At 36.5% G+C, this 22,544-nt stretch overlaps 2 protein-coding genes and 1 non-coding gene across 4 annotated transcripts in view; 1 reads left to right on the forward strand and 2 right to left on the reverse strand.

Annotated features, from left to right (window-relative positions):
- Nucleotides 1-5,149: 5,149 nt before the first annotated feature.
- Nucleotides 5,150-6,677, reverse strand: LOC6031205. 2 transcript variants are annotated; one of them, XM_038257079.1, is made up of 2 exons: nucleotides 6,397-6,677; nucleotides 5,150-6,334 (listed from the first exon to the last, which is right to left on the reverse strand). In XM_038257079.1, the coding sequence occupies exons 1-2, from the start codon at nucleotides 6,560-6,562 to the stop codon at nucleotides 5,679-5,681; spliced, it is 822 nt and encodes a 273-aa protein (XP_038113007.1). In that variant the 5' UTR covers nucleotides 6,563-6,677; the 3' UTR covers nucleotides 5,150-5,678. The 2 variants fall into 2 exon arrangements, with proteins under 2 accessions (XP_038113007.1, XP_001842040.1); XM_001841988.2 differs by having other exon boundaries at nucleotides 5,150-6,337.
- Nucleotides 6,678-9,951: 3,274 nt separating this feature from the next.
- LOC6052101 (histone demethylase UTY) overlaps nucleotides 9,952-22,544 on the forward strand; it is a 129,364-nt gene continuing 116,771 nt past the window's right edge. The window contains exons 1-4 of the mRNA XM_038258387.1: nucleotides 9,952-10,349; nucleotides 10,512-10,578; nucleotides 10,647-11,031; nucleotides 11,149-11,257. Coding sequence (XP_038114315.1) covers nucleotides 10,288-10,349; nucleotides 10,512-10,578; nucleotides 10,647-11,031; nucleotides 11,149-11,257 — 623 coding nt within the window. The 5' untranslated portion in view covers nucleotides 9,952-10,287. The remainder of the gene's footprint in view (nucleotides 10,350-10,511; nucleotides 10,579-10,646; nucleotides 11,032-11,148; nucleotides 11,258-22,544) is intronic.
- Nucleotides 11,375-11,446, reverse strand: Trnae-uuc. Its single transcript has one exon. It is a non-coding gene; the product is annotated as a tRNA-Glu (tRNA).

A 22,544-nucleotide genomic window follows, 5' to 3' on the forward strand; every position in this document is an offset into this window, starting at 1 on the left:
TCATGGTTTTTGAAACTGGTAATGAAAATTGCCATTTAGACCGGATTTGCCACACCCGGAGTGGCCAGTGCCCTGGGGAAGGTTCTACCGGGGGGACATTTATCGAACCATACGACTTGGGGCAATATTGGTATCAAAATTCATGGTTTTTGAAACTGTCAATAAAAATGGCCATTTTAACCGGATTGACCACACCCGGAGTGGCCAGTGCCCTCGGGAAGGTTTTACCGGGGGGACATTAATCGAACCATACGACTTGGGGCAATATGGGTATCAAAATTCATGGTTTTTGAAACTGGTAATGAAAATTGCCATTTTGACCGGATTTGCCACACCCGAAGTGGCCAGTGCCCTCGGGAAGGTTCTACCGGGGGGACATTAATCGAACCATAAGACTTGGGGCAATATTGGTTTCAAAATTCATGGTTTTTGAAACTGTTAATGAAAATGGCCATTTAAACCGGATTGAACACACCGGGAGTGGCCAGTGCCTTTCGGGAAGGTTCTACCGGGAGGACATTAATCGAACCATACGACTTGGGGCAATATGGGTATCAAAATTCATGGATTTTGAAACTGGTAATGAAAATGGCCATTTTGACCGGATTGGCCACACCCGGAGTGGCCAGTGCCCTGGGGAAGGTTCTACCAGGGGGACATTAATCGAACCATGCGACTTGATGCAATATGGGTATCAATCAGCATACCCATATTACCCCTAGTCGTATAGTTCGGTAAATGTCCCCCCGGTAGGACCTTCCTCCAAGGCAATGGCCACTCCGGTTGAGGCCAATCCGGTCAAAATGGTCATTTTCATTTCAAGTTTCAAAAACCATGAATTTTGATACCCATATTGCCCCAAGTCGCATGGTTCGATTAATGTCCCCCCGGTAGAACCTTCCCAGGCACTGGCCACCTGGTCAAAATTGCCATTTTTATTGACAGTTTCAAAACCATGAATTTTGATACCAATATTGCCCAGTCGTAATGTCCCCGTAGAACCTTTCCCAGGCACTCCTGGCCAAATCCTACCAGATTGGTCCCAACCCCATTGCCTAAATCATTCTGGTTTTCGGGTGACCGTCCAACAATCTTTATAAGAACAGAATTCCTCCCAAGTTGGTGCACAACCTGTGTCTATCAATTTGTGGATGTGTGTGTGTGAGCAATAAAATTACCACCGTGGATCCGTCTTTGACGAAACCTCGTAAGGTACTGAAATTTTCTGAGGCTATCTGTTAGCTTAAATAGTTCGCATGAAATGTGGCAACATGGTGCAAATTTTGCCTTTTCTCTTGCTGTCGTGGAACTTTCACGCGAGAATGTTGCACCATGGTTGCCACATTTCATGCGAACTATTTAAGCTAACAGATAGCCTCAGAAAATTTCAGTACCTTACGAGGTTTCGTCAAAGACGGATCCACGGTGGTAATTTTATTGCTCACACACACACATCCACAAATTGATAGACACAGGTTGTGCACCAACTTGGGAGGAATTCTGTTCTTATAAAGATTGTTGGACGGTCACCCGAAAACCAGAATGATTTAGGGCAATGGGGTTGGGACCAATCTGGTAGGATTTTGGCCACACCCGGAATGGCCAGTGCTCTGGGGAAGGTTCTACCGGGGGGACATTCATCGAACCATGCGACTTGGGGCAATATGGGTATCAAAATTCATGGTTTTTGATACTGGTAATGAAAATGGCCATTTTGGCAGGATTGGCCACACACGGAGTGGCCAATGCCCTGAGGAAAGGTTCGACCGGGGACATTTATCAAACCATGCGACCTGGGGCAATGTCGTTTTTCAGACTGGACATGAAATTTGCCATTTCGATAGTGGTAGTAAGGTCCATGATTTCCGGAAGCCGTTTTTTCTGGGGGTGATAGACATTTTCCGAACCATGCTTGTTTTGGCAATAGTTTCGTTTTCTGGCAATTTATTTTCACAGAGATGTCAATGATTGAAGACATTAAATTAGTATTAATTATTAAGGATTAAATAAATTGGCAAAGAATTAAAAAATATAAATAACAATAGAATGATTTTTTTGAGTTTTGTACAAAGTTCTTTGTCTTATTGGTCATGTAGAACATAACCACCTGCACCTTTTTTAGATACAATTTTTGTTTTTGTCAGATCTTAGATTTTTTGAAAACTAAAGATTGCAAAACAACTGAACTAGGGTAAAATGCATTTTAAAACACTTTTTTCATTTAAATGTGAAGACTATGGCTTGTTATTGTTTTTTTTATATTTTTTTATTTTTTTGCCCCCCCCTTGACCTTGGCCAGGGCCGAGGGACAAAAACTATTTTAAGAGGCAGTATTTGTAGATTCTGCTCGGTTTGTTCTAGAGGTCGTATCGAGGTGCTCCGATTTGGATGAAACTTTCAGGGTTTGTTTGTGTATACATGAGATGAACTCATGCCAAATATGAGCCCTCTACGACAAAGGGAAGTGGGGTAAAACGAGCATTGAAGTTTGAGGTCCAAAAAACATGAAAAATCTTAAAATTGCTCGCATTTCCGTAAAACTTCATCAATTCCAACTCTCTTAGATGCATTCGAATGGTCTTTTGAAGCCCTTCAAAATGTGCTATAGACATCCAGGATTGGTTTGACTTTTTCTCATAGCTTTTGCAAATTACTGTTAAAAATGGAATTTTTTAAAACCTTAATAACTTTTCCCAACAGCCTCCAACACCCATACTCCCATAGGTCAAAAGTTAGGGAATTAACTTTTTGGCCAATTGCAGTTTTTCTCATAGTTTTACGGTTTTTCTAGAACAAACATTTTACAGCGTTAGTTTTTGGCCTGTATGCCGAGAAGACGGCACTTTTTGGTCTCAATTTTGTCATATTCGGAATCCTCGGACAATTTCACGTAAGTTAGAAGTATTGGAGTTGTAATATTGCTTTAAAAATAATTAAATAAAACATTTTTCAAAAAGAAATAGATCTTATTTACGTTATGCTCAATACGTCAAATGCTGTATCAAGTAGGCGAAAACTTGTTTTACCCTTAATCCGACAAAATGCTAAATAATGTTTTAATTAATTCTTAATGGCATTTTTTACAATCAAATTCAAAATTACAACACCTCAACCTAATGTAAAATTTTCTGAGGATTCCGAATATGTCAAAATTGAGACCAAAAAGTGCCGCTATGGAGGCCTACAGGGCAAAAACTAACGTTTTAAAATTTTTGTTCTAGAAAAACCGTAAAACTATGAGAAAAACTGCAATTGGCCAAAAAGTTAATACCGTAGGCTTCTAGTCCATGAAATTCCCTAACTTTTGACCTATGGGAGTATGGGTGTTGGAGGCTGTTGGGAAAAGTTATTAAGGTTTTAAAAAAATCCATTTTTAACAGTAATTTGCAAAAGCTATGAGAAAAAGTCAAACCAATCCTGGATGTCTATAGCACATTTTGAAGGGCTTCAAAAGACCATTCGAATGCATCTAAGAGAGTTGGAATTGATGAAGTTTTACGGAAATGCGAGCAATTTTAAGATTTTTCATGTTTTTTGGACCTCAAACTTCAAAGTCCGTTTTACCCCACTTCCCTTTGTCGTAGAGGGCTCATATTTGGCATGAGTTCATCTCATGTATAGACAAACAAACCCTGAAAGTTTCATCCAAATCGGAGCACCTCGATACGACCTGTTTCACATCGGTGAAAAACTCGCTCTTAAATATTTGCATCGGCCTAATCGAACCACGACAAAATTGTTTTCGTTGTCTAATTTTTGAGTTAGAATTTTTAAATACCCAAAGGCGTTTAAAAGGGCGGTGCTAAAATATTGTGAAATGAATTCGGTAATTTTAAGGCCATTCAAATTTGCTTAAAAAGGGGTCGCAGAATTTGAATTCTGCTTTCGTTGTTCGATGATCAAAAGTTTTATGGAAACCATCGGAAGATAAACAGTTTTCAAGAAATTTGAAATGAACATTATCAGAATATGATCTTTTCTGTGACTTTGATAGGTACGAGATATTTTCGCAAAATGAAGAGTACAAATAAAATACGTACGGAATGGTATGGAATCATGCTGACCGTGGTAGAGAAGTGTTCAAAGGAGCGTTCTTTTATTACGTAATGCAAAAAAAATCTGATTTTTAGACCCCCTTCCCCTCTCGTCTTTGGCCAGAGTCGAGAGACATAAACCTAAAAATATTTGCAACGGCCTTAATATCTAAAAAAAAAGTTCAGCAGTTCTGAGCATCCACTTGGATTCTATAAACCACTTCGGACCTTCCTACAAATTCAGATCAAAGCAGCAAATCTGGGCCAAATTTAAGCATCAAATGTAAAAGAAAAGTTTGTTTAACAACTAAAATAAGAAACTAAACATCAAAACACCAAAGAAGAGGTTGGAGCTACATTAAAATTGAAAAATCTGACGAGCGATAGTTTATTTTTTTTTATTTGCGTAAAATTAGTCGAATCAATATTATCTACAGTAGTTGTTCGGTAACTGGGCGTTGTTTAACTGGGCGCTCGATAACTGGGCCGTAGCCTAGTTAAAAAGCAGACAAACGTCAAAAAACCAAAACAAACTGAAATGACCGAGGGGTTAATGGATGCAAAAACCATGTTCAATAAATAAAAAAACTTTTTTCAAACTTTCATTTAATTTCAAGTCACAAATGAAGAAATATCAAAATCAAAAAAGTAAGCATTGTAAATAAATTTGAGTAACTTTTATTTTTATATTTCGTCAGGAAAATATCATGCATCGGTGGTCCCCTCGTTATTTTTTGTACAGCCCAGTTAACGAGCAGCATTCGGTGAATGGGCTACGTTCTCAGCCCAGTTACCGAACAAAAACTGTACCTGGAATTTGTCTTGGAAATGGAAACTGACGATTTAGGAAACTAGAAAAATATTATTTTAGTACTAGGTTAGTATTGTTTTTTTAATGCAAATGCTAAAAATAAAATCACAGATTTTTTCATAAATTGTCTATTTTTTTGAATACTGAAAAAGCAGTCGATTTGCAAAATGTGAAGAAATACTCGAAATGACTGTCGAAAAATTTCACAGCTTGGCCAAAAGATTTAAGTTTAGATCATTCATTGTTAAACTAATCCTAACAACCTATCCAGGGACCATGTTCGGATCACTAAAAACGCATGTTATAATTCCCGCGATTTACAGTAAACCGTAATTTTCGTATTATTTAAAAGGATGAAAAGAAAGGAAGAAATAAACAGCGCGCACTTCACAAGCTGCTCATAAGCTTCAACCGTTGCGCGATGTGCTCGATAAAAGTGTGTTTATCTGTGTGTTTTTGGTAGTAAATTTGTTCTCCACAATAATCATCTGGGTGCCACTTGTAAATTTATCCTATACAATTGTTGGTTTTATTCTTTTTCGTCTTCGCAGCAACGATCCGCCTGTTCCTGGCCGGGCTCTTCCTGCCGCACTGGGACGAGTTCTTCGACGAGTTTTCGTGACACGTTTCACGAGTGTTTTTTTCTGTTTTGTTTGCTTCTTTGCGAATGAAATTTATCTGGCGCGTTATTTAGTTGATAAATAAACACTCAAAAATTATAAAATAAAGTGTAAATTCCTCAAAATTTACAATTGATGACACACCTAGAGTGATGAAAAATCCGGACTTACCCTTCTTGTACCGTCGACGTTTTCTTGGTTGATTGCTTGGCTTTAGGACGCGATGGGTTGGTCCAGCTGGTCGTACCCGAGCACGTAGCTGAACTCGATTCCAAGCACGAGCCGGCTCCACAGCAGATGGGTCGCGACGAAGAAAAACACGAAAAAGGCCACGTCCTTCAGAACCTTGTTGATGGTCTGAGTCAATTTCAGAAGGAACTGGGAGTACCGCTTCGGGATGCCCCCGAGCAGGAACACCACGTCCAGAAATGACGCCTGCGGTTCGTACGTTTTCAGCAGCAGCATCTCGACCGTTTCCCAGCCCAGCAGCAGGACGAAGACGCTCCCTCCGATCCAGTGCTGCTGGCCGGTGGCAAACAGCAAGTACACCAAGATCGCTAGCAAGGCAATGTGAATCTTCGTCCGGAGGAACTTGACCAGTCGGGTTTCCGGCACGGGAGGAGGTCTGCTGGCACCTGCGGTCCCTGGAGGTGGTAAATCTGCCATATTTCCAAAGGGCATTCCACTCGGGAATCCATTCGGTTGTGCCTGGCTGAAGGAGTTCAACAGGGAGAAAATGTCCCCGTTGGGGATGCCTGCCGGAGGAAAACCCAGCGGAGGAACAAACGGGCTGAGCTCCGGCTGCTGGTAGACATCTCGTTCATCCTCCGGATCCGGATAGATTTCGTCTGGAGGTTGCACCTTCGGTTCTTCTGCAACAAACAGGATCAATGTAGTGAATAATACACTTAAAATAGCCTGGCAAAAATACCTGCGACCGGCTCGTTGTGCTCCCGTCCCGTTATTTTGGTCAGGCGATTGTTCGAGTTTTCCAGGATTCGTTTCCGCCGGGCCTCGCGACGAGCTGCCATCTGGTCTGCTGGTGAGGTGGCCGCTTTTGGTTGTTCCGGTTCCTGCTGTTGTTGTGGTTCTGCCATTGTCGGGGTTGTAAAGTGAACAAATCCCGGGATTTTGCTACGAAATCGCTGACCAGACCAAAGATCTTCCTGCTGCGCGGTCCGTGTTTATATTTTTGCATGCAGTGACGGTGCTTTTGTGTGAAGCGAACTGTCAAAATTTCAAACTGTTTGGTCGGTGAGGCACAGCGTTGGGGGGGTCCTACAATTGGGTAATAAACCTTGCACCGAAAACAAAAACCATAACAAATTTTGGTAATTGGGTACTAAAGTCCTAAGTCAATTTTTATGTACAACGGTAAAAAACACGATTAAAAACCATTTCTGATCACTTTTTTCCATTTTAATGCAAAATTTTTTTTTGACAAGACAACATTTTTTCGATGGATCAACTATGGTCCCCTTGAAACGAGCTGTCAAGTAGGAGCTTTTCTGTCAAGAAGGACCGCGAGGTTAATTTTTCAAAATTGATTTAAAAATCCATTTTAAACTCTTTGTGCTCGTACAAAGGGTCATTGTACTCAGAAAAATAAGCTTTGTCGCTGTAAACAATAATATCAGCAATCTAAGCTTCATTTTAGGACCCAATTGGGTACTAAAGCCCTATGTAAATTTTTATGTTCAACGGTAAAAAACACAATAAAAAACCATTTCTGATCACTTTTTTTTTTAATTTTAATGCAATTTTTTTTTGAAAAGACAACATTTTTAGATGGATTAACTATGGTCCCCTTGGAACGAGCTGTCAAGTAGGAGCTTTTCTGTCAAGAAGGACCGCGAGGTTAATTTTTCAAAATTGATTTAAAAATCCATTTTAAACTTTTTGTGGTCGTACAAAGGGTCATTGTACTCAGAAAAGTAAGCTTTATCGCTGTAAACAATAATATCAGCAATCTAAGCTTCATTTTAGGACCCAATTGAGTACTAAACTGCCCCTGATCGCATAAATGTCCCATATGCATTTTCATCGATTTTGAGTTTTTGATGCAGTTTGGTTCAAAATAGTGTGCTCTTTTAAAAGAGCCTATAACATCCAGTACTTTGTTCTAGAAATCAGGCGGAAATCCAGTTTTTTCGCGAAAACTTAACACGTAGCCTTATGTATGGGACAAACTTCAAATGCTTTTTTCTCAGCTTGCTGTTTTTGCATATGGGACATTTATGCGAACATGGGCAGTAAAGCCCTATGTAAATTTTGTGTACAATGGTAAAAATACGATTAAAAACCATTTCTGATCACTGTTTTTTCATTTTAATGCAAATTTTTTTTTACCAGACAACATTTTTTTCGATGGGTTAACTATGGTCCCCTTGGAACGAGCTGTCAATTAGGAGCTTTTGTGTCAAGAAGGACCGCAAGGTTAATTTTTCAAAATTGATTTAAAATCCATTTTAAACTCTTTGTGGTCGTACAAAGGGTCATTGTACTCAGAAAAATAAGCTTTATCTCTGTAAACAATAATATCAGCAATCTATGCTTCGTTTTAGGACCCAACTATCCAAGTAACCATCCAGCACTTAAAACCGGCCACTGTTCGGCCTTTAATGCGCTTTCACAGCTGCGAGTAAAAGCTAGACAGTTTTTACTTCAGCACTAACAGCTACTAAAGTGCTGAATACTGGCCGCTTTTGGACTTTACTCGGCTGGTTAAGTGCTGGCCACGACTGTTTCTGTCCACCCCTGCGAGAAACGTAAAAAAGCGAGAAGCAAAAGTGTATCCGTCTCTCTCTCTTCCCTTCATTTCCATACACTTTCTATATTCTATTTTTGGTTTGCCCACAACTGCTTTACCGGTTGAGCTATTTTTGTAATGTTGGTTTGCATGCTTAATCCAGGAGTGATGAAGTTGACGTCGCCGATGTGGTGGTTGTTCCTGAGCCCGTGTCCTCACGGCTATATGAGGAGTCGTTCTCTGCTGTGATTACAAGAATTCATGTACTTCATATGAGTGGATATATACTTCATTTTATTTATATTTCTTGACATCACATCTTGACATGCTTATAAAAATTATGTCTCAATTTTTAGATGAAAGTAAATTTACTTTATTTTTACATTTATTTGCCAAGCTCGTCGCACGAAATCCAAAACCACTTGCCGATGACGTCATGCGGGTGCTTGAATTCTCCGTAATTGGACGAAGGATTATTCTGTAAAAACTGAAAACATATAATCTAATAAATGAAAAAATCTGATAATAACAAAAACTTACATGATAAAACACTTCAATATATATTAAAAGCAATTTCTGTACAATAAAAAAAAACTGACTGCAAGAGTGAGCAAGAAGTTTGTTTACTATGGTACTCTCTCTATCACACTTCACTCAAAGTCAGAATCGTGTTGCCAGATTGATGAAAATGTTTAGAAGTGTTGCTAGTAGCGGCACTTAATCAGCATTATCTTAGCTTTTGACAGTGCCAATGATTTAGTGCTGATTTGAAATAACAAATGCTGTTGGAAGACTAATCAGCAATAGAATGCTGATTTATTGCTATTTTGTGACTTTGGTTACTTTAGCGCAAAGGAAAAAAAAAGAGGGTGCTCCAAGCGAAGAAAGTATAGTGAATCGTGATAAGACACATTTCAGCAGACTTGGCATGAAGTATTACGTCGGTGTCGGGGGTTCGACGTGAGGTCGGTGAAATTTTATACACCCTAACAAAAAATCGTGATTTTCTGAGTTCAATATCCCACTTTTCATACAGCTACTACAACCATAAAAATGGTTACATGGGTTGAACTGAAAAATTCGTACAGAAAGCAGCCCGGGAGCATGTTGACAGCTCCCATACAAACTGAGCGTACCCTTTTGTGGGCCCAATGGGCCTAAGATGGCGGCTTTCGATATTATCTAGCCAAACTTTTGAAAATGGAGAATAGTTGAAATAAATATTGTTTTTGCCTTGTTTCGGTGTAAAACGACAAATTAAGCATTTTCTTCAAATAATTATTTCTTCAATTAATCATTTTCTTTAAAATACTTGTTCAGAGATACGCCACGTTCAAATATTAGTCTAGAACAGTTGAAATGAACGTGCCGCTAAAACCGTCACGAAAAAAAAGTTTCTCATGCAAATTTTGACTTACGTATTTAATGGGCGGACTCCAACAAGGCCCAGTGGCCATCTGTCGGTGATTACGCGCAACTCACGAAATCTGTCATCTTAGGGTCCAGCTGATAAAAAGTGAGATATTGAATTCAGAAAATCATGATTTTTTGTTAGGTTGTATGACATTGTTTATATAAATATTTTATCCAGTTTGGTCGATGAGACATCTCCAAAACAACCCAGTGAGCTTGCCATCCTTGCATGGTCAGCCCCTTTCACACTACTAAGCGCGTATAACATTTCCCCACATTCACCACCTCACACTGTTCGAATAAAAATCTGACGTGCGGTGGTGAATAACGCGTGACAGCAAGCAAGACAAGTTCGTCGTCGAACGCTGATTAGTTTCAGATTTTCCCATCCGCCACCGCGCATCGTTGATTGTTTACGGATTCCGGATTACGGAGATTTCGGATATCGTTCGCGTTTCAAGCTACGGTTCGCACTCGGACGTTTTGGCAGTTGCGCGAGTCGCCGCGGATCAAGTGAAAGCGCCAATAATGCGCCGATAGTTCCGGGTCGCGTCGCGTCGCGTTTTTTTTCTTCCACTTTGTTGTGTTGTGTGTTTTTTTTTTGAAGAGGGGGGCTGTTTTCAGAGTTTGTGACCGCGGAGCAGGGCACGGGAGCCCACAATGATTCTGGAAGAAATAAACATTTCCACCCAGGAGCTGCAGGCGCTGGCGCTGCTCGACAGGTTCGTCAAAGTGGCCGAGACTGTTGGACTTATGGAAGTCATGCAATGATAACAAGCTCAGCCATGGCTGAGCCCTTCTGTAGAACACTTTGACGTCACCGTTTTTAAACTGTTTTGGGCAACTTCTGGAACTAATAAAGCTTTTTTCCGGTTCCATTCCAGCCGCCAGTATGGATTCCTCAAGCTTTCGGCACCAGAAAACGACAAAAAGAAGGTGCTGGTGCTGAAGGTAAGTTGACCTTGAACTTCTCCACCAGCTCAAACTTGACTCACCGTTTTTTTTCTCGCTCCCCGCAGGCCGTCAAATATCTCGAGCGAATGCTCATTCAAGCTCAGAATCAAAAGGAGCACCAAGGCAATGTCCCGGCGGAAGCCACCACAGGGACCAAAGAGTCCCCGGGGGACGAAGTTAAAATTAAAACCGAATCCACCGGCGGCGGCGGTGACCAAGCGTCGTCGACGGACGTCGAAATGACCGATCTTAGCGATAAGGTAAAAATGGAGGTGGACGAAGACGGAGGGGAGGGCGCTGGTTCTAAATCCGCCGCCGACGAGGACAAACCGACCTCGGACGATCCGTCACGGCCACCATCCGCTACCCCCCTAAAAGAGATCAATATCGACCCGAAAACGTACTGCAAATTGGGTCACTTCCACCTGTTGCTCGAGGACTACGACAAAGGTAAGAGAGGCCCTCCTTCGGAAGCTGCGCACGGTTCAAGGTCACCACGCGTGGCTAAAAATAGCACCGCATTCTAACTAACCAACTCTCGTTTGTTCGTTTCGCGGTTCGTTTTAGCCCTCTCGGCGTATCAAAAGTTTTACGCGCTCAAAAGTGACTACTGGAAGGATCCGGCGTTCCTGTACGGGCTGGGGCTGGTGTACTTTTACAAGAACGCGTTTCGATGGTGAGTACGCGAAGATTGTGACGAGTGCGGGAATTCCCTCAAGCATTCTTTGTTGATAAGAAAAGGAATGCAACGCATAGATAAAGAATTTCAGCAATCGAAGGCGGAAAAAAGATTTTCCCATACCGGGAATCGAACCCGGGCCTTCTGGGTGAAAGCCAGATATCCTAGCCACTAGACCATATGGGAGATGTGCAGCAGAAGTAAGCAATTCACGAATCATTGCAATTTGTGAATCTTGAACAAATTCATTAAAAAACTTGAGTTATCAAAAGCAATCGTTATCTCAACGGAAATTCAAATAGATATTACCGGTTACCGGTTTTCGGAATTGAACAAAATGTTGTATGGAACTCGGTGCAAAATTCGATTTTTTGCAGAACTAATTATGTTTATCCAATACATTTGCTGAAGAAAAATATTTTTTTTTGCGGTGCTGTACATTGGAATTTCATAAAGATGCAAAACATTTTTAAACAAGCCCAAACATGCTAAATATGATTATCAATGCAGACAAATGCATTTTAGACTGTTTTCAGTTGATTAGACTTCTATTTTCATGGATATTTTGAAGTTTTTTGGAAAAAAATTTGTGCCCCCCCCCCCCCCCCCGATTTTTCAGACCATAAACTTTGAAAAATATTACTATTGTACTTTTGGTAAACTTTTATATCATGCTTAGGCTAAAAATTGTAACAAAACACCGCGACAAAAGAAATAGCAACATATAAACACGACTCAAAACTAGGAAAGATTTCAGGAGAAAACAAAACACAGTAAATAACAATTATTTTTTTGAATTCAAACTAAAAATAAACAAGTTTTTGCTTTAATAAAAGTTGTTAGGCACACTAGAAACGGTTAGGCGCTTGTACTTACATCAAACCCTACGTAATGTACCACTCCCGGCCAAGTTAAAATGCGTAACCGGAAAAGAAGGTGTGCATGCCTGGCACGAACACTCAAAGCGTGTTCTAGCGTGTTGCTCGTACAGACTCAGAGCAAGGGTGAGATGTAGGTGTAAGGCCAGGGTGGCCACCTCGGGAAAATACCGGGAAAACCGGGAAAAACCCGGGATTTTTATCCACCGGTAGAAAACCGGGAAAAACTCGGGAATTCGACTGACAAACCGGGAAAATATTTTAAATTTATTGAAATTTTGAAAAAGCCCCTCTTTAATGTATTCAATATGTTCTTTTCTCAAATAGAATATTATTCCTGTTATTCTCAATGAAGAATTCGCGAAAACTAGCATTTTTTTCCTTTACAGCATCGGTTCTCAACCTATGGTACATGTACCCCTGTGGGTACCACGAGCGGTCTCACGGGGTCCATAAAAACCCCTCAAACGAAATATTTAAGAGAAAAAAATAAATTGATTTGAAGCAAAAGCTAACAACCATATTTAAGGAGCAGTGAATTACGGGCGAATTATTTTTGACCAATCAGAAAATGTTTAAAAAATATTTGAATGATAAACCTAGCATTTGCATTCGCTAAGAAATTTTAAGAATTTAAAATAAAGTGCACCGTTTTAGGGTTTTTTCTTTTTGTTTTTTTCTACGAATATTTGTTTCAAATTTGTAAATTGTGCCAACTACCATTTAATTTAAAACATTCAAAATATTTGTAAAAATAATCATATGTTTCATAATTTGGATATTGTTAATTCGACCTTTTTTTTGCTAAAATATTAGTTTTGCATAAAATTTAAATCAGGATTTTTTTAAATTTAATGATCAGGATTTGTCCTTCAAAGAAAGCAGTAAAGAATTTTCTCAACCATTCGATTTTTTAAAGATAAAATAGAATGATTTTTTATTGAAAATAGCTACAACTTCTAAAAAATACTATTAAATAAATCTGGAATCAAAACAGTTTTTGAAAATCTTTCAAATGTATATTTTGGGCAGTTTAAAAATCTCTGTTCCAAAAACAATTCGTCGGTCATCATAAATAAAAAAAAAAGTCAATGAAAATTTAATTTACAGACAGAATATCTCCAAATTGATTGGCATTTTCAGCAGATAGTTTAAGAAATACAGAAAAACATTTTATTTTGAAGCTTTACAAAGAAAACTGATTTAAAGAAATGTACATGGACGTTGTGAAAAAAATAAAAAAATATAAAAAAATTAAAAAAAGTGTTTAAAAATGCATTTTACACTAGTTCAGTTGTTTTGTTGAAAATTAAAAAAAAAATCAAAAGATTATTAAATTAACCCAAACATGCTTAAAAATGATTCCAAATGCAGGGGAATGTATTTTAAATAGATTTCAGCTGATTGCACTCAATTTTCGATTGAAATTTAGATGTTCTATGAAAAAAAATGTTTTTGCCCCCTGATTTTTCGGGGCAACTTTGAAGGGAGGGACAAAAATTTTAAATAAAATTTGTACCAGCCTTATGTGTTGTTGAAAAAATCGCAGCTCGATCATTTTTTATGATTATTTACCATTTTGTGTTTTGGATTTTTCAGACAGTTTTTCTAAATTAAAATTATTTTCGAAAATTTATCCCATCAATCAACTTACCGAAGATACTTAATCGATAAAAAAAAGTGTAAGATACCGATTTTTTTAACATTTGTATGGAACTTTCCTGCACTGCTGCCAAAGTGTATACATTTTTGTTTGGACTAATGATTCAAAAGACTTTTTGGTTAAAAGAAAGTACTCACCAAAAATAATAATTAATTCACAGAAATTGATAATTTTTGGAAGAATCGTTCTTCTTGAATACACAAAACTTTTTTTCAAAGAAACTTTACGAGCATTTATATAAATGTTGATAACAATGTATTTTTGCAAATCTTTTCTACAAAATTAATAAATTGTAAATGCCATTTCCTGCTTTCTAATAATAATTTATGTTATTCTAAAAAATAAAAAGATTTTTTTATTTTTAGTTTGTAAAATCTATAGAGCATGATGATGAAAAATCCCAATCATTAGAAAATTAGAGGTTTGGATAGGAAACAAAAAAACGGCTTCGTTTTCAACTTACTTACTTTGTACTCAAGATATTTGAAAGCTTTCTTGAGGAACTCAAACTTTGAACCAAATGTATGCGTTCCAAAAGTATGTTGATACCAACGTTAGCCTAAAAACATTGTAATTTGGTTTAAAAACATTCCGGAAAATTCCTTCTGGTCTCGGAGAAAACCGGAAAAAACCGGGAAATTGAAAATCGAAATCTGGTGGCCACCCTGGTGTAAGGGCAGTGCGTGTTCGTCGGGAACCTGGTGCATAAAATCGGCCAAGGCCCGTTCTTACACTGAAAATTGCGAATTGCGAATTATTCATGTGTTATCGAGAAATTAAAAAGAGAGATGTGAGCCGGTAACATGGAGTTAAACATTCACAACTGAGCAATTCTCTACGAAATCGGTCTTTTTTCTTCAATTTTAATTTTTGTATTTTTTAATCCGGCTGAAACTTTTTGGTGCCTTGTAAAAGAAGCCATTTTGCATCATTAGTTTGTCCATATAATTTTCCATGCAAATTCGGCAGCTGTCCATACAAAAATGATGTATGAAAATTCAAAAATCTGTATCTTTTGAAGGAATTTTTGATCGATTTGGTGTCTTCGGCAAAGTTGTAGGTATGGATACGGACTACACTGGAAAAATAATACACGGTAAAAAAATTGGTGATTTTTTATTTAACTTTATCACTAAAACTTGATTTACAAAAAACACTATTTTTAATTTTTTTATTTTTGATATGTTTTAGAAGACATAAAATGCCAACTTTTCAGAAATTTCCAGGTTGTGCAAAAAATCACTGACCGAGTTATGAATTTTTTAATCAATACTGATTTTTTCAAAAAATCGAAATTTTGGTCGTAAAAATTTTTCAACTTCATTTTTCGATGTAAAATCAAATTTGCAATCAAAAGTACTTTACTAAAATTTTGATAAAGTGCACCGTTTTCAAGTTATAGCCATATTTAAGTGACTTTTTGAAAATAGTCGCAGTTTTCATTTTTAAATTAGTGCACATGTTTGCCCAGTTTTGAAAAAATATTTTTGAAAAGCTGAGAAAATTCTCTATATTTTGCTTATTCGGACTATGTTGATACGACCTTTAGTTGCTGAGATATTGCAATGCAAAGGTTTAAAAACAGGAAAATTGATGTTTTCTAAGTTTCACCCAAACAACCCACCATTTTCTATCGTCAATATCTCAGCAACTAATGGTCCGATTTTCAATGTTAATATATGAAACAATTGTGAAATTTTCCGATCTTTTCGAAAAAATATTTTTGGAATTTTCAAATCAAGACAAACATTTTAAAAGGGCGTAATATTGAATGTTTGGCCTTTGTGAAATGTTAGTCTTGATTTGAAAATTCCAAAATATTTTTTCGAAGAGATCGGAAAATTTCACAAATGTTTCATATATTAACATTGAAAATCGGACCATTAGTTGCTGAGATATTGACGATAGAAAATGGTGGGTTTGGGTGAAACTTAGAAAACATCAATTTTCCTGTTTTTAAACCTTGCATTGCAATATCTCAGCAACTAAAGGTCGTATCAACAAAGTCCAAATAAGCAAAATATAGAGAATTTCTCAGCTTTTCAAAAATATTTTTCAAAACTGGGCAAACATGTGCACTAATTTAAAAATGAAAACTGCGACTATTTTCAAAAGTCACTTAAATATGGCTATAACTTGAAAACGGTGCACTTTATCAAAATTTCAGTAAAGTACTTTTTGATTGCAAATTTGATTTTACATCGAAAATGAAGTTGAAAATTTTACGACAAAATTTCGATTTTTGAAAAATCAGTATTGATTAAAAATTCATAACTCGGTCAGTGATTTTTGCACAACCTGAAATTTCTGAAAAGTTGGCATTTTTGCCTTCTAAAACATATAAAAATAAAAAATTAAAAATAGTGTTTTGTAAATCAAGTTTTAGTGATAAAAGTTAAATAAAAATCACCAAATTTTTTTACCGTGTATTATTTTTTCCAGTGTAGTCCGTATCCATACCTACAACTTTGCCGAAGACACCAAATCGATCAAAAATTCCTTCAAAAGATACAGATTTTTGAATTTTCATACATCATTTTTGTATGGACAGCTGCCGAATTTGTATGGAAAATTATATGGACAAACTAATGATAAATGGCTTCTTTGGGCATACCGAAGGCACCAAAAAAGTTTCAGTCGGATTAAAAAATACAAAAAAAATCGAATGACCGAAATCCTAGAGAACTGCTCAACTGTCATGGTAAACTTCACAGAAGCTTGACAGAAAGTTTAACTCCATGTTGCACTTTTATTTTCTCGATTAAAAGGTATTAATTTTCCATTCTGTTTTTTTTTGTAGGGTAAAGTAGGCCGTTTCGTTTCTCCAGAAGGATAGAAAAAATTGACAGTTTTACTGCGAAATTGCAAAAACCACTATTTTGCAAATCCACAGTGAAATTGTCAACTTTTTCTGTCTTTCTGGTGTAACAAAACGACCTACTTTTTCTTGCAAAAAAATGACAACATGGAAAATGTGTGTGAGTCCATCGGTTCGTAAATAATATAATTAGGTTATGTTGATTTTAATTAATTTCAACCAATTCGTTGGAATTCGTTTTTTGTTAATAAAACTGTTGCTTTTTTTTGCTCTTATATTTAAATGACGAACATGTTTTTTTAAAACCTCCAAACTTTTTAGTGCTATGGAAATAACATAATTTCGGTTAAAATTAATTTTACTCATTATACATTTTGAAAAAAGGAGATTATCCACACAATGCGAAACCTTAGAATGGTTCAGAAATGAGGGAAACCGAGCAGGTGGAAATAACTGGAAAAAAATCAAGTTCTGTTATTGCCAGGAGCTCACGGCTTGTTATCAAAACACCATATTGCTGTTATAAACCACGAAATAATAACAGAAATTTGTTAAAAAAAATTAGCTCATTCCGTTATCAAAAATTATTTTAAGAAAATCAGGTAACGGAGAAAAAAAAGTTCCCGATAAGTCAATTTGTTATTGTTGAGACATTTTTTTTTCATTTTTAAATAACTTATTTTGTTATTATAATAAAAGCTTATCATAATTAATTTTTTTTCGGTTCCAATTAAATGAAACACAATTACAAATTCTGAGTAAAAAAAACAGTAAACATGAACACGGCTTACACATTTAATTCAACATTTGCAAAATTTCCACTTTGGCCACTATGGGACCGATTCCGGAGCATCTGCAGATTGTATGGGAAAATTGACGTAAACCAAATTTTGATCGCAGGAGGCTGAATAAGCAAACAAACTAAAAACGCCAAGAAACAAAAAAAAGTCAAGACGAAGTTTGTCGGGTAAGGCTTGTAAAATAATAAAATATTTTGTTATGCACATTTTTTGTTAAAAAGTCGGGAATTCCAAGCATACTTGTTTGAATTTTTTTTTTAACTCTTGAATAATTTTGTAATATTTTTTACAATTTCAAATTAATTTAACTCAATTTTGTCTTAGTAACTTACTGCAAGTTTAAGGTTCTTTTCACTGTTTCAATCTTTTTGAAAATGACAATAACAATCTTAATAAATATTGGATGACTTTGACACAAATTTGTATAGTAATTTTATTATGAATCAAATGACCTGTATAAATTTTGTTTATCAAACAAGAGGTAAAGTTATCCAATCATTGTTCGTTCTGAATTAAAAAATAAATAAATAAAAACTTGTTTACGTTTTGAAAAAATGAAGTTAATGAGGGCTAATAAACTCTTACTTTTACGTTACTCTTACTTACTGCACTCAAGCGAATATGAAACACCAAAAAACAAAGCATTCTTAAAACGCATCATCCACAATAAACCCGATTGTTGTGTCCCTCTCGGTTTCAAAACAACCTCCAACAAGTCCAGAACGTGACCTCCTGTGGTGAATGAGATAAGCGGAACGAATCGAAAAAAAAAGACTCAGACCAGACCAGTAAAAGTAACAAATCTGGTCTGTATGACTCACGGCCAGGGTCTTCGCGAAGGTGGTGGCTGGTGGCGTCGGTGGTCGTGGTGGGCTTGTCTGCGCCGCCAATGTCAATGAACTCCGTGCTGGCGCAAGAGAATTTCGAGACAAGTTCACTTTGGTGCGGTGGTGGACACACTGGTCGACTTGCTGCAGCGAAGAAGAGTTGAAGTGAAAACAAAAGCTGGAGCCTTAAAAGATGCCTTAATCGATACTGTTGAATGGTGGGTTTTGGCTTGAAATGATGGCTTAGAAATTTATTTTTTTAATCCAGGCATTCTTTAAGTATATCTATACTTAAAACATATGGTTAACATTCTTAAATGGAAATTGTAACCGCGATCTGCATAAGGTGAATCCCCGGAAAATTTGAATGCGGTTGTGGTTCAGGCAGAACAGATGATCGCTGGCAGTCAATTTTCGAAAGATGATGATGATCGGTTCTGTGAGAGCATTTTACACAACCCGGTTTATTATAATTTTCTTTTTTTTCGTTTATCTCAGAACAGAATGAAAGAAATCGACAACAACAAAAAATGAGTGCCGTAATGGGGTCAATAATCGACACTTATTCGGTTCCCAGAATTTACGTACTCCGTTTCCGGTCATGAACTGCTGCTGTTATCGATATTTGTTTTAAAATTTTATATGGCCTTATTTCTTATTTTTGGGAAAATTTCAGATTTCAATGAAAAATCTAACTGCCTCTTGAATTGCTTGCAGAAATTTTGTTAAAATTCATCGTTTTATTTTATACTTAAGTTATGTTGAATTTTCGAGAAAGAATTGTATCATATTTATACAAGAATTATTTTTTAATGTTGAGGAATTATTAAATGATAAGCTTTGAAAAGATTAATGGTACAGTCCAGGCTCGATTTGATAAATAATCGAATCACAAATAAAAAATATAGTTTTTCGTAATTTTTTATTTTCTGGACTGTATTTCCAATATTTATTGAGAAACATGCTTTGAAAGAAGAGCAAATAGTCGAAAAGTACAATTGTGTGAGTGTCACCACTACGATATATCAACACAATTTTGTGGTTTTTGCATTTAATTGGCTGTTTTTCGGGAAAAATATCTTCCAAATTGTTAAAATTTAGCCTTGTTTTTGAAAAGGTAAAACCGTCTTTTAATCATTATTGTCTTTAAACAATTTTCTACTAAGAGCACGTCAACAGATATTTTTAAATTATTTGCATCAAGTGTTATTGAAATAGGTTTCAAAAATATCTTATTGCAATTATTTGACTTTTGCTGTAATTCTCGTAACAGTCTACTTTTTATTGCTAAAAATAATAGTATTGAACGGCCATTCCACGTCATACAGGAAGTCTCCAAATCAAAAGTGCTCTGGTTTGGATCAAATTTGGAGTGGGGGTTCTTTGGCCCAAATAATTAGACCCGTATTTTTTGTTTGGCGATTAGGGGTCCTATACCAAATAGGGTGGTCCATAAAATTTCGTTTTTCGTCAATTTGCGCAAAAACCAATTTTTTTCAAAAATTATATCTCCGGAACGAACTGAAGCTCCGTTTTCAATATATAGCCAGTTTGATTTTAGCGAAATATTTGCAGTTTTTCAATTTTAAAAATAGTGACCATGAGTGATCATTTCTAAAAATATTTTTTTTGAAAAGTTCAGAAAATTTTCTATAAAATTGTCTAAGAGACATTGAAGATTGGACCTCGGGTTGCTGAGATAGAGCCGCTTTAAGAAAAAGAAACACGAAAATTGAAGTTTTCTCAATCTCACCAAAACAACCCACCTTTTTCTAATGACGATATCTCAGCAATTAATGGTCCGATTTTGTTAATGCATGAAACATTCGTGAAATTTTCCGATCTTTTCGATAAAAATATTTTGAAAATTTTAAATCAAGACTAGCATTTTAAATGGGCGTAATATTTAATATTTGGCCCTTTTAAAATGCAAGTCTTGATTTAAAAATTTTCAAAATATTTTTATCGAAAAGATCGGAAAATTTCACGAATGTTTCATGCATTAACATTGAAAATCGGACCATTGCTGAGATATCGTCATTAGAAAAGGTGGGTTGTTTTGATTAAGAAAACTTCAATTTTCGTGTTTTTCTTAAAGCGGCTCTATCTCAGCAACCCGAGGTCCAATCTTCAATGTCTTTAGACAATTTTATAGAAAATTTTCTGAACTTTCAAAAAATTTTTTTGAAATGGTCACTCATGGTCACTATTTTAAAATTGAAAAACTGCAAATATTTCGCTAAAATCAAACTTTCGGTGGTTATATCTGAAAACGGAGCCCTTTATCAAAAAATCTGTAAAGTAATTTTCGATTGCAAATTCAATTTTGCATTAAAAAGTAATGTCAAACTTGTTTTTGCATGAAACTTCAATTTTTTCCAAAAATCACTATTTTTTCAAAAATTCATAACTCGGCGGCAGATTTTTTGACCATGTTTATCTATGGCTCAAAAGTTGCGGATTTTTGTCCCCTAAAACATATCAAAAAATCTCGAAAATAAAAAAATACGTATTTTGGGAAATTGAGTTTTAGTAAAAAAAAAATGTTGATAAAAAAATCTGCAATTTTTTTTCCGTGTACCTATTTTTTTCTCAAAAGTCCTCAATAATACCTACAACTTTGCCGAAGACACCAAATTGATCAGAAAATTCACTCAAAAGTTACAGCTGTTTGAATATTTACATACCATTTTTGTATGGACAGCAGCCAAAATTGTATGGGTGAACCAATGACGCAAAATAGCTTATTTGGTCATAGGGAAGGCCCCCACAAAGTTTGAGTCAAATAAAAAAATACAAAAAATAAAAATGGTCGAAATCGGCCGATTTCGTAGAGAGTTGCTCATTGGTTTTTGCGCAATTCGACGAAAACGCAATTTTATGGACCAACCTATTTGGGATAAGACCACCCTAATCACCAAACAAAAAATACGGGTCTAATTATTTGGGCCAAGAACCCTCACTCCAAATTTAAGGCCAATCGGAGCACTTTTGATTTGGAGACTTCCTGTTTGACGTGGAATGGCTGTGAAAGTACATTTGGAGTTTTTTAAGGTCCAATACACCAAATTTTCAGTTTTGCTTTTGGGTGTTTTTAATGCCCTGACTCAAGGCGGTTTCAAAACACCCAAAAGCAAAAACTAAAAATTTGATTTTTGACCTTTAAAAAAAATCCAGATTTAAACTGAAAAGTTCAATTTTTCAGTACATTCCAGTGTTCCCACGAGCCTAAGCCATCGGCTAGGCTAGGTTCATTTTTCTGGTTCAGGTTCACACCACACGTCGGCAAGCATCGTCGGCTCAGGCTCACTTAGTGCCGTGAGCCATGGTTCATTTGGTTCAAACCAGGCGAGGCTAGCCAAAATGAACCATTGGCTTGAACCTGGTTTGAACCTGATCAAAGAGTGTTAGGCTAAACGGCAAGCTTTGTTACACCGTAGTATGTTCAAACCGTAACATTCGTTACACCGTAGTATGATTACACCATAACATTGTTACACCACAACATTCGTTACACCGTTACATTCGTTACACCGTAACATTCATTACACCGCAACATTCATTACACCGTAACGTTGTTACACCGTAACGTTGTTACACCGTAACGTTGTTACACCGTAACGGTGTAACGAATGTCACGGTGTAATGAATGTAACGGTGTAACAATGTAACGGTGTAACAATGTTACGGTGTAACAATGTTACGGTGTAATGTTACGGTGTAACAATGTTACGGTGTAACAATGTTACGGTGTAACAACGTTACGGTATATTGAATGTTACGGTGTAATGAATGTGGCGGTGTAACAATGTTACGGTGTAACGAATGATGCGGTGTAACAATTTTACGGTGTAATGAAAATTATGGTGTAATGAATGTTACATTGTAACATTGCTACACCATAATATTTGTTACACAGTGCATTATTCCTATGGTTTTCATTAGTCTGGTCAGCCTGGCTTAAGCCATGGTTCATGGTTCACTGAACCAGGATTGAACCACAAAGGAGGCTTAAGCCGAACTGAGTTTATAGGTGAACCTAGCCTAACCGGTTCATTTGGGAACACTGGTACATTCTACATATTGTTTTGGGGTAACACACTTTTCTTGACGGCAAATAATTTTCACCAGTTTTTAATGTGAGTTTTGTTTCCAAAAAATCAAAATATTTTATTTCACAAATTGTGGTTATCAACATTGGAAATTGAACCTGCTGTTTGCTGAGATATTTAATTGTTTTTTTTCTGAAATTTTTTGAAAGTATGGATGAGACGTATTTTTTTAATAAGGTAGAGGTC

Source organism: Culex quinquefasciatus, chromosome 2 (genome assembly GCF_015732765.1).
Source record: "Culex quinquefasciatus strain JHB chromosome 2, VPISU_Cqui_1.0_pri_paternal, whole genome shotgun sequence".
Classification (NCBI taxonomy): domain Eukaryota; kingdom Metazoa; phylum Arthropoda; class Insecta; order Diptera; family Culicidae; genus Culex; species Culex quinquefasciatus.

What these genes read in the sequence shown, in the direction of transcription:
- LOC6031205 (XM_001841988.2), bottom strand. Translation starts at nt 6,562, where the DNA reads ATGGCAGAACCACAACAACAGCAGGAACCGGAACAACCAAAAGCGGCC. An exon ending in GCACAACGAGCCGGTCGCAG is followed by an intron (nt 6,338 to 6,396) that starts GTATTTTTGCCA and finishes TGTTTGTTGCAG; the next exon opens with AAGAACCGAAGGTGCAACCT.